At 45.9% G+C, this 15,487-nt stretch overlaps 1 protein-coding gene across 1 annotated transcript; it reads right to left on the bottom strand.

Moving 5' to 3' along the window:
- Window positions 1-269: 269 nt before the first annotated feature.
- Window positions 270-15,034, bottom strand: rars1 (arginyl-tRNA synthetase 1). Its single transcript, XM_062406376.1, has 15 exons — window positions 14,879-15,034; window positions 13,459-13,593; window positions 13,134-13,322; window positions 12,481-12,589; window positions 12,061-12,161; window positions 11,758-11,879; window positions 10,991-11,111; window positions 10,732-10,861; window positions 10,512-10,616; window positions 9,741-9,919; window positions 9,338-9,447; window positions 7,818-7,923; window positions 2,046-2,218; window positions 1,710-1,957; window positions 270-572 (listed from the first exon to the last, which is right to left on the bottom strand). The coding sequence occupies exons 1-15, from the start codon at window positions 14,921-14,923 to the stop codon at window positions 463-465; spliced, it is 1,983 nt and encodes a 660-aa protein (XP_062262360.1). The 5' UTR covers window positions 14,924-15,034; the 3' UTR covers window positions 270-462.
- Between the last annotated feature and the right edge of the window lie 453 nt (window positions 15,035-15,487).

The following is a 15,487-nucleotide window of genomic DNA, read 5'->3' as shown; positions in this document are numbered from 1 at the left end:
GCAACGAGCCGCTCTACTTGAGACCTCAGGTGGAAAAGTAGTTTGTTTGTATAACCTCAGTTTGTAAACAACATTACAGATTTATCTATTCCTCACAGATGAACAGCATCTTGACCCTTTGTCCTGTGAAGGAGTTTGAACGTCGGTCGGATGCATTTTAATTTCTTCTCTTCCACAAAGAGAAGAGAAATCAGGAGGAAAGTATCACGAAGGGTTAAAGGTCACTGAGAAACTGAGCTTCACAAACAGAGGAGATCAGACTGCGGATGTTTGGTTTCATCTCAGCTCTTTAATAAAAAAGATCTTTAACAGCAGGTTGAATAAATCAGCTTGTGTGATGTGAACAGGAGATTCTGTGGAACAGAACATCGTCCGGTCGCTTCAGTCCAGTTCTCGTGTTCTGGTGAACGTGGACCGACGGAGGTGGAGGCGGGGGGGAGTGGGTGTGGTCTTGTTGTGACATCACATCCTGTGGACGGGGTTGATGCCCAGGATCTCGAAGCCTTTAGCCATGATGGTGGCCGTGGCTTCACAGAGCAGCATCCTCCACATGTTCACCTTGATCACCTCCCCTGGAAACACACAGGACACATTCACGTGTTATTCATCATCGTCTGGTTCTCAGCAGGTTTACGAGAAGATCATGAAACCACTCGAGGCTAATTCTGTACGGACGGAAGAAACAAAGACTTTAAGCTCTTAAACTAAAGTGCCACACATTCTACAATTCATCAGCAGCTGTTGAAGATAATATACAGAATCAATTAAAGGGTTTTAAAGTCAAAGAGCAGAAGAAATATAATCAGGGCAAAGGAGGGATTGGAAGAATGAACAGAAATGAAACAGCAGGAGAAACAGCAGGAGACTAAATGATGAGACAAAGGTGAAGAAGGAAGAGAAGAAAGAGACAGAAGAAAACAGTCGGAGGTGAAGAACAGAACGAAGTCAACAAACAGCCAAAGGTCGGGGGGGCACATTAAAACTCTGCTCCCATCATTTAACACGACGACGGCATCGAACAGAAACCAACGAGCCGGAAAGCTGCAGCTTCACGAGGGTCGGGTCGTTAAAGGGGCGTGAACGAGAGGGGGGGGGGGGGGGGGCAGAGGCTCTGATGAGAACAAACTCACGTCTCAGTTTTAAAGTCTCATCAGTTTGATGAGTTTCCTCTAAAGGCTCCGGATGTTAACTGATACTCAGACGTTATAATTTCACTTTTATTTATTCACAAATTAGATCCTGAGACGTCCTGAAGCTCTGAGAGGAATTTAAAGTTGAGACTGAGAAGCTCTTAACGTTTGTCTGACTCCAAGAGACATTCACAAAACATTAAGCAGCAGGTGAAGCAGCTCCTGAGTCTGCGGCTGACCTCAGATCTGCTCTGACGTCTGGACAGGTGGATCGTTAATTAGCTGAAGCACGTTGGACGTTATCATTTCCAACTAAACGTTCTGGTAAACCGACGTGGATCAACTTGAGAGAACAGATCTGATGAACTGGATTAGTTTGACTTGTTTTTAAACATGAACAGAACGTGAAGGTTCGATTCCCTGACTCCGACTCTCTGCTGTTCGCTCACACTCCGTTCATCCTCTCATGGATCTGAACAGGAGGAAGGAGATTCTCTCTGCAGGTGGAATCTCCCTCGGGCCGTGGACGACCTTTGACCCCTCAGTGGAGACAGTGGGAGCCAGGACAGGCGGTGGTACCTGTCTGCCGGTCCTTCTCCACGCAGTAGCAGCTGTCGTAGAACTCGGTGAAGGTGGTGGCGAGCTCGTACAGGAAGTCGCAGAGCGTGTGCAGCAGCAGGTCGTCCAGGACCTTCTGGAGGATCTCAGGGAAGCGCAGGATGCACTTCCCCAGCTTCCACTCCTTCTCGTGGTCCAGGAGCACCTCGGTGGTCTCGGCTGCTTTCCTCAGCATGGCCTCGTCGATGTTGGCGAGACGAGCGATGGACCTGCGGGAGGACAAACACAGCGTGAAGGTTGTGGACGGAGGTGCGGAGCAGTTCTCACGTACCGGGTGGAGCAGGCGGTGGCGCTCACCTGATGCGGGTGAGGGCGTAGAGCAGGTAGGCCGCCGTGTTGCCCCGGTCGTCCAGCATCTTGTCGAAGGAGAAGACGTAGTCGTTGATGCGGTTGTGGGACAGGTCGGCGTATTTGATGCATCCGAACGCCACGGACCTCTGGGCCTTGAGCAGCTCCTCCGGGGTCAGGACCTGCACAGACAGTCGGGCTTCGGTTGATAGAAGGTTCAAAGGTCACCCTCTTAACATGAAACCTCTTCACTGCATTGAAACCATCTGATAACTGAAGCTTCCATTAGAGGAGGCGGCTCCGCACCTCCTGCTCCTATCAGCTGAGAGTTTAATACAAACTATGAAGCAGATCCAATTAACTTATTAAGACTCGACTTGAATTCGTATTCGTGTTGTGTCTCACAGGGAGTGAACAGAGGAAGATGAGGGTTGTGACGAAGATTAAATGATGGGATTTGATCAGAAAACTAAACAACTGAAGCTGAAGAAGAGACGAGGAGCTGAAGTTTGTCATCACTCTTGAAGAAGTTAGAGCTGTTGAATAAAACTTGAGTTATAGATAAAGGGTATATAATATCAAATGCATGTTCACCTGATAGCATATGGAGGACCATACATGACATAAGTAAAAATAAATAAATAAATAAATGTATAAATAAATACAGAAATAAATAAATAAATGAATAAATAAAAATGGAAATAAATAAATAAATACAGAAATAAATAAATAAATATGTTAATACCAAAAGAAATGTCAAAAGAAATGTCTTAAATATATTTTAACATTTATTTTTTCCCTGATACATTTCCTTTGCATTTGCAGTGTCCTTATGCTAATGAGAAAGGCGGGCCTAACCGCAGTCTCATGCAGGATTGGTCACAGGAGTGTAATGATCCAGCCCTACTACTTCTGCCTTTCAATGCTGGTGTCCAGTAGCTGTTTGCAGCGTTGAGCCAGTTCACACTTAAAATGAACTAGTTCAAGTTCAGAGGGTTAGTTAAGGTTATTTTTTATTGGGATGATTTAGCTGTCAGTAGTCCTGACTGTGAGCGTCACGTCTCGTGTTGTACTGAGCACAAGGAGCGAGCCGAGAGGAGGAGGAGGAAACAGAAACTCCAGCTCGGTACAAACCACCTGCAGCTTCTGCTGTGATCATGAAGCCGCTGATCTCTGAGCAGATGTGACCAGAGAAACTCTGTGTTTCCACTGTTTCCACTGTTCCACAGAGTCACTAACTGGCTGTTGCACGGTGAAGAGATAAAGTCTCAGTCACTGCGAGTGTCTCTGAGCGAGTGTGTGGCACAGCGCAGGGGCTGTGTGTGTGTAGCTCAGTTGACCAATCCTGCTCGAGACTGAGGTTAGGCCCGCCTTTCTCATTAGCATAAGGACACTGAAATCGAAAAATAAAAGTTGGAATAAATGTGGAAATAAATAAATAAATATGGAAATAAATGCAGAATTAAATAAATCAATGTCTTAAACTTATTTCCACATTTATTTATTTATTTCCACTTTTATTGCAACTTTTATTTATTTCCACATTTATTTATTTCCACATTTCAGTGTCCTTATGCTAATGAGAAAGGCGGGCCTAACCTCAGTCTCGAGCAGGATTGGTCAACTGAGCTACACACACACACACAGCCCCTGCGCTCCGTCACACACTCGCTCAGAGACACGGGCAGTGACTGAGACTTTATCTCTTCACCGTGCAACAGCCAGTTAGTGGCTCTGTGGAACAGTGGAAACAGTGGAAACACAGAGTTTCTCTGGTCACATCTGCTCAGAGATCAGCGGCTTCATGATCACAGCAGAGGCGGCAGGTGGTTTGTAACGAGCTGGAGTTTCTGTTTCCTCCTCCTCTCGGCTCGCTCCTTGTGCTCATTACAACACGAGACGTGACGCTCACAGTCAGGACTACTGACACCTAAATCATCCAAATAAAAAATAACCTTAACTAACCCTCTGAACTTGAACTAGTTCATTTTAAGTGTGAACTGGCTCAACGCTGCAAACAGCTACTGGACACCAGCATTGAAAGGCAGAAGTAGTAGGGCTGGATCATTACACTCCTGTGACCAATCCTGCATGAGACTGCGGTTAGGCCCGCCTTTCTCATTAGCATAAGGACACTGCAAATGCAAAGGAAATGTATCAGGGAAAAAATAAATGTTAAAATATATTTAAGACATTTCTTTTGACATTTCTTTTGGTATTAACATATTTATTTATTTATTTCTGTATTTATTTATTTATTTCCATTTTTATTTATTCATTTATTTATTTATTTCTGTATTTATTTATACATTTATTTATTTATTTATTTTTACTTATGTCATGTATGGTCCTCCATAATAGCAAGGTTGTTGCACTTAGGTTTCCTTTTAGATTATTTATGCAGTGGCAAACATTTAATAAGTCAAATTCAGAAATGTTGCGATGCCAAGTGCCAGAGGTCACGGACAGAGGTCACAGACAGAGGTCACAGACAGAGGTCACAGGGATCAAAGAGGTCAAGCAGCGACACAACATGACACTGAAACAGATTAATTCTGAAAGTAGAATAAATAAAAGTCAGACGGACCAAAGAGTGGAGAGAGAGAACCGATCTGAAAACAACAGAATAGTAGAAAACAAGTGTTCACAGCAGCCGAGGCGCCGGAGCAGCGCCAGTTCACGGAGGTTTGTTTTAATGAGGCGGGGGGGTTAGCAGATGGTAGACGTGGGCACCGACCCAGACAGAGAGCAAAGTGCCAGAGGGTCCAGAGGGAGGCTCGCTGGCACCGGCTCCTCACGAGCGTCTCAGCATCAAAATCCTCACAGTTCAACTGGAAGTCAGTGACTGTGCTCCACGCAGAACTTAACCAGGTCAGAGATCTGGTTCCAGAGACACACAGCTCCACTCACAGGCTGGAGACACAAGAGGCTGAGAGACGTGTGAGGAGACAACAGAGGATCAGGTGCTGGGAGGGAGGGGAAGAGCCGGAGACCACACCAACTGGAACCAGTGGGACCAGGAGATTAAAAGATTAAAATAATACAATGTTCTTGTCTGTGGAGTTTCCAGTGTTGCCCCCGTCCCTCACCGTCTCCAGGAAAAGGCCAAAGGGCCACAAAGGACATTTTCATCTAAAGCTGTAAACGTGTCTTCATGTCTTTTCATCTCTAGCTCAGCAGGTGCAGACACACAAGGTCACAAAGGTCAACACAGTTCACGGTTTGTCTCCGACCTGCGGCCTTCTCATCAGTGGGAACCACAGCAAACAGGGAAACCAGTATGTAAGCACCTGGACACATCGGGGACGGACAGAACTGGATCCGTCTCAGAGACACAGAAGTCCAGAGAAGCTGTGTCTCAAGAAAGAAAACATGTTTCAGGTCAGAGAGGGAGCTGCTGATTGGCTCTTCAGCTTCATCAGTGGCAGGAGATGAATCCTGGGACAGTTGGTCCCCGGAAGGACCCGACTGTTGGTCCCTGGCTGAGGAAGGCTCCTTCAAATGTGTCCTTCCACTCACCGGGAGACAGAATGTAAACGCAGCCTCCAGAGGCATTTAGCAGATTAACACATTATGTTTTATCTTTACTCTGACACTAGGGGAACGTTGGAGCTTTGAGGCTTGTGGGTCGTGAACCAGAGCAACTTGTACTTTCTTCTCTTTGTCCTCAGCTGCCGACTGAACAGACTCTGGAGCCATCAGTGTTTAGACGAGTGGTTAGCTGTTGTAAAAGGACGAATCAGATCTTCTTCATATTAAATGGAGGCAAAAGTCAAATGAAAACAAAACCTGACAAACTTCTCCTGCAACGTGACGTCAAGACTCTGCAGTGACTTGAACTAAGTGTCACTCGGATACTAATCGTTTTTCAGCGATGGAACAATAAAGTGCCGGCTGCAGATCCAAGAATAATGTTGTGAGAAAGATGTTTCACATGATGAAAAGACAGAGGAAGAATAAGGACGAGACGTCCACACAGGAGAGGAGGAGCAGAGGAGAGGAGGAGCAGAGGAGGAAAAGAGGAGGAGCAGAGGAGGAGCAGAGGAGGAGCAGGGGAGAGGAGGAGCAGAGGAGGAGGAGAGGAGGAGCAGTGGAGAGGAGGAGCAGAGGAGGAGCAGAGGAGGAGCAGTGGAGGAGCAGTGGAGAGGAGGAGCAGAGGAGGAGCAGAGGAGGAGCAGAGGAGGAGCAGTGGAGAGGAAGAGCAGAGGAGGAGCAGTGGAGGAGCAGTGGAGAGGAGGAGCAGAGGAGGAGCAGAGGAGGAGCGGTGGAGAGGAGGAGTAGAGGAGAGGAGGAGCAGAGGAGGAGCGGTGGAGAGGAGGAGCAGAGGAGGAGCAGAGGAGGAGCAGTGGAGGAGCAGTGAAGAGGAGGAACAGTGGAGAGGAGGAACAGAGGAGGAGCAGAGGAGGAGCAGAGGAGGAGCAGTGGAGAGGAGGAGCAGAGGAGGAGCAGAGGGGGAGCAGAGGGGGAGCAGAGGAGGAGCGGTGGAGAGGAGGAGCAGAGGAGGAGCAGTGGAGGAGCAGTGGAGAGGAGGAGCAGAGGAGGAGCAGAGGAGGAGCGGTGGAGAGGAGGAGTAGAGGAGAGGAGGAGCAGAGGAGGAGCAGAGGAGGAGCAGTGGAGAGGAGGAGGAGAGGAGGAGCAGAGGAGGAGCAGAGGAGGAGCGGTGGAGAGGAGGAGCAGAGGAGAGGAGGAGCAGAGGAGAGGAGGAGCAGAGGAGAGGAGGAGCAGAGGAGAGGAGGAGCAGAGGAGAGGAGGAGCAGAGGAGAAGCAGAGGAGGAGCAGTAACGGCGGCAGCAGAGGGAGAAGACTCCTCGTCAGGCCGAGTCCAGAGCAGACATAACGAGCTGCTCTCTGGACTAAACGGCTGCTTATCAAACATTAAACATTTCACAGGGAGTATGGATGTGACCTGATTCTGACATGAGCTGAAATAATGTTTGATATTCTGCCAGAGACGATTCCAGCGGAGGCGCTGAGGAGCGGTTCTGCCCGAAGGTTCCAGAGGAGCAGGCACGTTCCACAGTCTGAAGCATTAACTAATAAAAACAGTGTTTTCATTTAAAGTGAATCCTTCAGTCAGGACTCGTGAAGCATGGAAACGTTTAGCAGCAGAAACATGAGGAGCTGCAGCCGGCCTCCATGTTTCTGTTTTACCCTTCGACTCATTCTCCAAAGAAAACAAGTTCATTTCTACCAATTTAAATCTCTTCAGGTTGACGAGCGGCTGCAGAGTGTCGGGTCAGTGATAAACTGAAAAACCTTTTATTCTCTTATGTTCTCGTCCTGTTGTTCATCGTGTATCATGACGCAGGATGAGAGTCAGTCAGGTTCATCCCCTGGGGAACATGAACGTCTGTACTTTTCTCTGTCGGCCCAAACATCTCTTAACAAAGTTAGTTTCTCTCTTCTTCCCTAAAGTCTTCACACTCTTAAAAGTAGTTTGAGTTTGGCTCGGTCTCCAGGTTTAAACTTTTCTAACGGCCTGAGATTTTTAGATAAATCATTGTTAAATTATTGTTAATATTCATTTACACATGGATACAAAATATGATTATCAGGATAAATCTTTCATTATTATTAAATGTGAGTTAAAGGCTGAGTTTTTTTAACTTGATCTGAAGAGTAAGAACTTTAAATCAAAGTGTGAAACCTCCTCATGGTGAACAACTCATATTGTGTGTCTTTTGTCCCTGAAAGACGACAACAACCACAAATCGCCCCCTGGTTCATCAGAGAGATTCAGGACAGGAGATCAAACCATTGAACTAAGAGATGTCCTCTCACCTTGTCTCTCTCTTTGTCCTTCAGTTTGTCCATGGACCTCTTCAGTCCCTCGTCCAGCAGGTCCATCAGCCGCACCGTGTCTCCTGACCGCGTCTTAAACTTCTTCCTGTCCCCGAGGAAACGACACACATCAGGACGGCAAAACAATCGGTTCACCTCAACTCGCCCTGGAGGAGCTGGACACCTGATCCAAGAGGACACGCTCTGCGCTCGGGGACGTTTGTCCTGAGGGACGGCGTCGATGTCCCCGAACACAAGTTTCCACGACTTTCTGTCCACAACAATTAACACAAAGACTAAATACTATTTCTGTCGACGCCTCGGGGGTGAGATGTTTGTACGAGTAAATCACACGAGCAGAACATGAGACACAAATTTAATAACCCCCCCCTTCCATGTTTACTCGTCTCTCTAAGCCCCCCCCCCCCCCCCCCCCCGTGGCTGTGTTAAGCTCTTATTGTCTGGTTGAGTGATTATGAAAACAGCATGATAAATTTCTAATGGAGTTTAAAGGAGAGCAAACATTGTGGGGCCAATTGACGCCCCCTCAGGTTAGTGTGCGGCGTTTAGCAGCACTTAGTTCTGGCCTCTGCGTCGCTTAACGTCCAACCCTCCTCCTCCTCCTCCTCCTCCTCCTCTTCCTCTTCCTCCTCCTCCTCCTCTTCAGTGAGACAGAAAACCTCAAAGAGTCTGTGCAGCCACCGGCCACACAGTCAGAACTGATTATGAAAATAAAAACTAACAGCGAGTACAAACTCAGCGAGGAGGGAAACCACTGCTTTTATCACCGCAACATTAAAAACTGATGAGGATGAGACGAAGGAGGAGGACAAGGGCACGAGGAAGAGTAAACCACACTGCTGCTGATTTACCATCGAACAAGGAAAGGTTTGTGAGACACGAGTCCCACGTGAGACGCTTCCACAGCTGACCTCCGCCTGACAGCAGCTGTACAGATGTTTGTGGAATTAGTAGAAACTATAAACGTTAGTCTGAACTCTATCAGCGTCCTGTGTTAGCCTCATCCTCTGAACTGCTGGATTCATGGATTAACATGTTCCATGGTCTTCAGGGTCCGAATCACAGACTCAGAGAGGACAAGGAAATACGTCAACTTACTTCTTAGGGAGAGAAATAAACTTAAAAACAAATCAATTTAAAAGAAGAACATACACACGAAGCGTTTGTTATTTCAAAGATCTGAGAAGACGACGACAGAGCTCGTGTTTCCAGACGCAGTTGATTTTAAATTCAAAGAGTTGTTGATGTTAAAAGGCAGAAACATGACGGATGTTCTGAGAATGTCACGTTTGGATGTAGCTGTCAAACCAAATCAGCTCAAAGCCAGTGTGGATCTGAATCGCTTCAAACGTTTGTTCTCATCGTTCACGTCCTCGGTCGGAGGACGAGGGTTCGACTCCCAGTGGACGATTAAAGAATGTGGACAAGCGTAAAGAGTTGTGTGTGTGTCTGTGTGTGTCTGTGTGTGTCTGTGTGTGTCTCTGTGTGTGTGAACTCACTTGTCCTCTCCCAGCACCACTCCGAAGCCTGCGTGCTCCACTCGGGTCACCTGAGGGTCGTACCAGCCAATCATCTGCGCCGCAGCAAACACCAACTGGAAGTGTGTGGCCTGGAAGAGGAAGAACACACACACACACACAGACACACACAGACACACACAGACACACACACACACACACAGACACACACAAGGACATCAGAGTCTGTCTGTAAACATGGACGCCGGGTCCAGAGCATGAAGCCAACACGAAAGTCCATGACACCTGTAATCTGTGTAATGACCAGCAGAGGGCGACTCCACTGATTGTTTCCATGGAAGTCCACAAGGAACAAAATGGACGTTTGCGTCTGGGATGTTGTAGTTTCATTGTGTTTGAAGCTCCTCCCCCTCTCGCCACTCACCTGCCCGCTGTCCGTCACGTAGATGATGATGTCGGCCTTCTCGTCAAAGAGCCGCTGGCGCAGGGCGGCGAGGTCGGACGTGTCGTACGTGAAGCCGCCGTCCGACTTCACGATGGTGAGGGGGACGGACTGACCCGGGGCGAAGACGATGGTACGACCCTCGTCCAACTGGGACAGGCCTGAGGTCGAGAAACAAGAGGAAGAGGTGGATGAGTGTTGGATTGGAAGAGGAAGAAGAAGAAGAAGAAGAAGAAGAAGAAGAGGATGGATGTGTGTTTGATTGGATGAGGAAGAAGACGAAGAAGTAGAAGAAGAAGAAGAAGAAGATGAAGATGAAGAAGAAAAAGAAGAAGAGATAACAAAGTAAGAAAGAGATGAAAACAAGGGAATTGAGAGGAAAAGAGGGAAAAACACAAAAGAGGAGAAGAACCTTAATGGACAGAAAGGAAGAGGGAGGAGTGATTTATTATACAAGCCTGCCCCCTAGTGGTGCAATGAGTTTACTGCAGGACACAGTTTGAGGAAGGAGATCAAAGTATCATTCATACAAAAATTATTCAAACGCCATTTTTTAATTATCTTAAAAATAAAACACAAATGTAAATATCACCAAGGGGAAAAAAATCTCTAGTAAGTCGAACGAAAGTTTTTAGTTTCCATGTTTTATTTGATTAGAGCCATGAAAGTTTTTTTTTAATTAAACATGGATACAAATTGATTCAAATTAAGACCCACCCCTCCCATGTGACCTTTGACCTCTTGCACACTGACCTTTCCCCTCAAACTCCTTCACCACCTTGGTCATCATGTCCTGGTAGAACGACTCCCCTCTCTCGATGATCTGGATGTCCAGACAGTTGTAAACTCTCTGAAACTCTGAAACACACGGCAAGAAGAAACCCTTCAGACGTTGTTCTGAGACTTTTAAATTATTAAATATCAGATATAAAAACACGTTATATGGTATCATAAGTGTGTTTATGTCTTTTACCTTTCCTGGAGACGTCACAGATGAGGTTCCAGCCTTTGATGAAGTCCGGCTCTTTGCTCTGCAGCCGGACGACACACTGATACGCTCGTTTCTTAAAGTCCTCCTCTTCGTCAAAACGCTTCTTTGACTCCTGAGGACCAGAGGAGGAGGAGGAGGAGGAGGAGGAGGAGGAGGAGGAGGTGAGAGGGGGACAGAGAACAATAAATGGGCGACCAGCAGATTGTTTTTGTTAGAGACAGAGACAGAGACGGACACTGACCTTGTAGAAGGCCTGCAGGTCACTGATGGGCGGGGAGGAAGTCAGGTAGTCTGGGAACTTGTCCTGCAGGTGAGCGATCAACATCCCGAACTGAGTCCCCCAGTCGCCCACGTGGTTCAACCTGCAAGTCAAAGACTTTCACATCTGAGGCTCAGGTTTTAAGAAATGAGACGCAACTCGTCACCTGTGCATCAAACTGGAGCCTGAACACCTGGAGCCTGAACACCTAGAGCCTGAACACCTGGAGCCTGAACACCTGGAGCCTGAACACCTGGAGCCTGAACACCTAGAGCCTGAACACCTGGAGCCTGAACACCTGGAGCCTGAACACCTAGAGCCTGAACACCTGGAGCCTGAACACCTGGGCCCTGATCACCTGGAGCCTGAACACCTGGAGCCTGAACACTTGGTCCTACGACTGAAGACCAGACGTCCTGCTGGGCTCTGAACTCCTGAGATGTTGGTCATGCAGGACTTTTCTGTTGGCTTCAATCCAGTTCCAGGTCCAGGTCCCGCCCAAACATGCTCAACCAATCAGGAGTCAGCCTCAGCTGTCAATCAGGGTCTCTCAGCCCGTTTTTAATATCATTAAATGATTTTTAAAATCCAAACTTTAACAGAATCCATCCTCGACAAACATTTATTTAACGTCTACTTCGATTTTCTCATTTGGTTCATGTCCCATCTGCTAACAGAGGATGCAGAGTATTAGCTTAGCTTAGCTTAGCTTAGCTTAGCTTAGCACTGTGACATCACAGTGAACTGACCTGAGGACGTCGTAGCCGAGGAACTCGAACATCCGACACATGCTGTCCCCGATGATGGTGGAGCGCAGGTGACCCACGTGCATCTCTTTGGCGATGTTAGGAGACGAGAAGTCCACCACCACCTGAACCACAACACAAAGGATTCCACTAAGAACAACAACAACAACAACAGCAGCAATAACAACAGAGAAGAATTTACTAAGATTCTTAGTTTTGTCGTTTTTGGTTTAAAACTAAAATGTTTGAAGAATGAAAAAGATCCGATCTGGTTTGTGATGAGGTCGAATGGATCATGTGACGAACCTTCTTCTTGGAGGCGAGGGGGGGCGGCTGGACTCCGTTCAGCAGCAGGTTGCTCAGCAGCTTGGACACAAACGTCCTCTTCAGGTGGACGTTGATGAAACCTGGAGACACGGGACACGTCAGAGGGAGGACGAGGAGGAGAACGAGGACGAGGAGGAGAACGAGGAAGAGGACGAGGAGGAGAACGAGGACGAGGAGGAGAACGTGGAGGAGAACGAGGACGAGGACGAGGAGGAGAACGAGGAGGAGAACGTGGAGGAGGAGGAGAACATGGAGGAGAAAGAGGAGGAGAACGAGGAAGAGGACGAGGAGGAGAACAAGGACGAGGAGGAGGACGTGGAGGAGGACGAGGAGGAGAACAAGGACGAGGAGGAGAACAAGGACGAGGGGGGCAGAATATTATTATATCATAATTATTACCTGGTCCTGCGATCTCAGTTTTCTGGATGAGGTCGTTTTCTGGAAGGTTCTGGATGATCCTCTCTGCGATTTCCCTCGGGCTGATTTTGATTCCTTTCGCCTTCAACATCTGAACGACAGAAAAATGACTTTTATCAAAACTAATTCATTTAATCTCCAGAGAGAAAACAATTCAAAATAGTTTTTTTTAAACTTAAAATTGTTTTTACCAGAATTTAAGAACTTTTTTATTTGTTTATTTAGTTTTCAGAGTGATTTCCTCAGATGTCAGATAGTAAACCAGTTCAGATAGTAAACCAGTTCAGATAGTAAACCGGTTCAGATAGTAAACCAGTCCAGATAGTAAACCAGTTCAGATAGTAAACCAGTTCAGATAGTAAACCGGTTCAGATAGTAAACCGGTTCAGATAATAAACCAGTCCAGATAGTAAACCGGTTCAGATAGTAAACCGGTTCAGATAGTAAACCGGTTCAGATAGTAAACCGGTTCAGATAGTAAACCAGTCCAGATAGTAAACCGGTTCAAATAGTAAACCAGTCCAGATAGTAAACCGGTTCAGATAGTAAACCAGTTCAGATAGTAAACCAGTTCAGATAGTAAACCAGTCCAGATAGTTCACCAGTTCAGATAGTAAACCAGTTCAGCCTCTCACCTGAGCCATGGCCATGGCGCTGTTACACTGGTAGTCTCCGAACTTGGCCTGCTGGTTGGGCGTGACGACGAGCGGCGGGTTGTCCAGCTCGGGACAGGAAGCTCTGATGGCGTCCCCGAACACGTCCTGCAGCAGCAGGTTGACGTTCATCATGTGTTTGCTGCAGTGACTCCGCTCGGCCTGAAGGTTCTGAAACAACAACACGATCATGGAACTGCTCAGACAAACGAACAGAAGACGATTATTACATCTCTGATAATCATCTTTTTAATGTAAATAGAGATGATGACACCCCCCCCCCCCCCCCACTCCTCTCCTGTCTCACCCTCTTCAGGATGTTGAGTCGGTATTTCAGTTTGGTGTTTTCGTCCCGCAGCTGTTCCAGATGTGGAGACGGACTCAGGCTCTGAGGATTCTTCAGACTCTCGATCTCTGCAGAGAGGGTTCGGATCTCCTGCTCCTGAAAACAACAATGAATACATGAACAGAGAAGAAGAAACAAGATTCATATTCAGTTTTAAAACTCAGGTAAACGTATATCAGTGTCAAAGGAACAACAGGAGGCAAAGAGGTTGTTATGATCTAACTCTCGTCAAAGTGAAACTCTAAGTTAAGTGAGATCTGAACCTGTGATGAAAAACATGAGTTTCACTTTCAGAGGATTGCATCATCTGACACATTCCATCTATAAAGATCCAGAAACACCTGATCACAGCCTCAGAGCTTCACTCACAAGAGTCTGCTCATTAAAGCTTTGCCAGGATCAACGTTAACCTGGGACGTTTGTCTTTACATCAGTGGAACAATGAAAATATGGAACCGTCAATAAGTAACTCAGTAAGAAATATGAAACAAAGCCCCAAATGAGTTGTACTTATTAACACTTCATGGACATAATTATCCTCCAAGACAAAGATAGAGCAGAAGGATAATATCAGCTTAATGATTAACGTTTAGAGTTTAAAAATCGGAGTAAACAGAAATGAAATATGTGTTAATCATCCACAGGCTTGTCTGTGAAGAGGAAATACTCTGATAACAAATTTTTCCATAAATCGTTTCTGGGAATCTGAGTGAATCAAAATGAAACGGAAAGTTCCATCGTCACTTCATGAAGCGACAAAGAGTCAAGACACATCTAAATGAACTTTAAAATCTATTTTCCATTGTATAACTAATGATTTTAATTCATTTCTACTGAAGTTTGACAGAGTTTAGAGTTAAAGGGAGATTATCACGTTAGTGTTCATCTCAAATTAATATTTCCTTCATAAACAACAGGAGCCAAGTGACGTCCATAAGGGTTCTGAGATTCTCCAAACATATTTAATCCAACACTTGAATATTTAACTTCTTACAAAAATTTAATAACAAAGGAAACTGACTTTTGTCACTGTTGAAAAAGTAAAAGCATCAAATGTTTAATATTCTCTGATTTCAAAGGTCTTCAGTTATGAATTATGAGAAGAGATTAGTCAAGTTATCATAAAGAATAATAACAATTTAGTCAGTGATTGATTTACTTTATAAAGATTGTAAATAAATCTGACACTGATAAATGTAAATATTAAATAAGAACTGATCCGGAGCCAGTGCAGTCACAGAACTTCTACACTCCATAACATCACTGACGTCTTTTAGAAAGTTCGACACAGAAACAACAAGTCAACCAATAATAATAATAATAATAATAATAACAAAGATTCATTCATAAATCAAACTGAGCCACGGAGAGCGGCCGGTACCTGGAGCTGGAGCCGGGCGGTGCAGCTGCTCACTGGGTCTGACATGGTCCACGCACCGGGGAGAGACTGGTCCGCTGCTGGTGGAGGAGGAAGAGGAGGAAGAACAGGGAGAGGAAGAGTCTCGTGGCTGATGAAACTCAGGCGAGAGGAAGAAGTTCAAAGTTGATTTAGTCTTCCGGGTCTAATCTTCTTCGTGGAGTCAAATAGCCTCAGTTAAACACGTCTACAATGAGACCAGCGCCACCTGGTGCAGGAGGCTGGTAGCGACCAGACTTCATAGAACAGAATAGAGTATAACAGAATGGAATAGAGTAGAATTTGAGAGAATACAGTAGAACAGAAAAGTATAGAATTGAATTAAATTGAAGTGAATATAGTAGAACGGAATAGAATAGAGTACTATCGAGTTGAAAGCCTTTATCCTCATGTACCAAACTGTCAAAAATTAAATTACTAAAATAAAAACATATTTAAAAGTGACACAGACCCTCAGGGGCCACAAAGCTCCTGCTGTGTCCCTCATCCTCCATCTTGTGTCAAACTCTACTCTGTTTACCTTTGTTTTTCTATTTCTTTTGTTATAAATGTTCAACATTTCATTTTAAACGT

Source organism: Platichthys flesus, chromosome 15 (genome assembly GCF_949316205.1).
Source record: "Platichthys flesus chromosome 15, fPlaFle2.1, whole genome shotgun sequence".
In the NCBI taxonomy this organism is placed as follows: Eukaryota; Metazoa; Chordata; class Actinopteri; order Pleuronectiformes; family Pleuronectidae; genus Platichthys; species Platichthys flesus.
The sequence above is the reverse complement of the archived record's forward strand: the minus strand, read 5'-3'. Positions and strand labels throughout refer to the sequence as shown.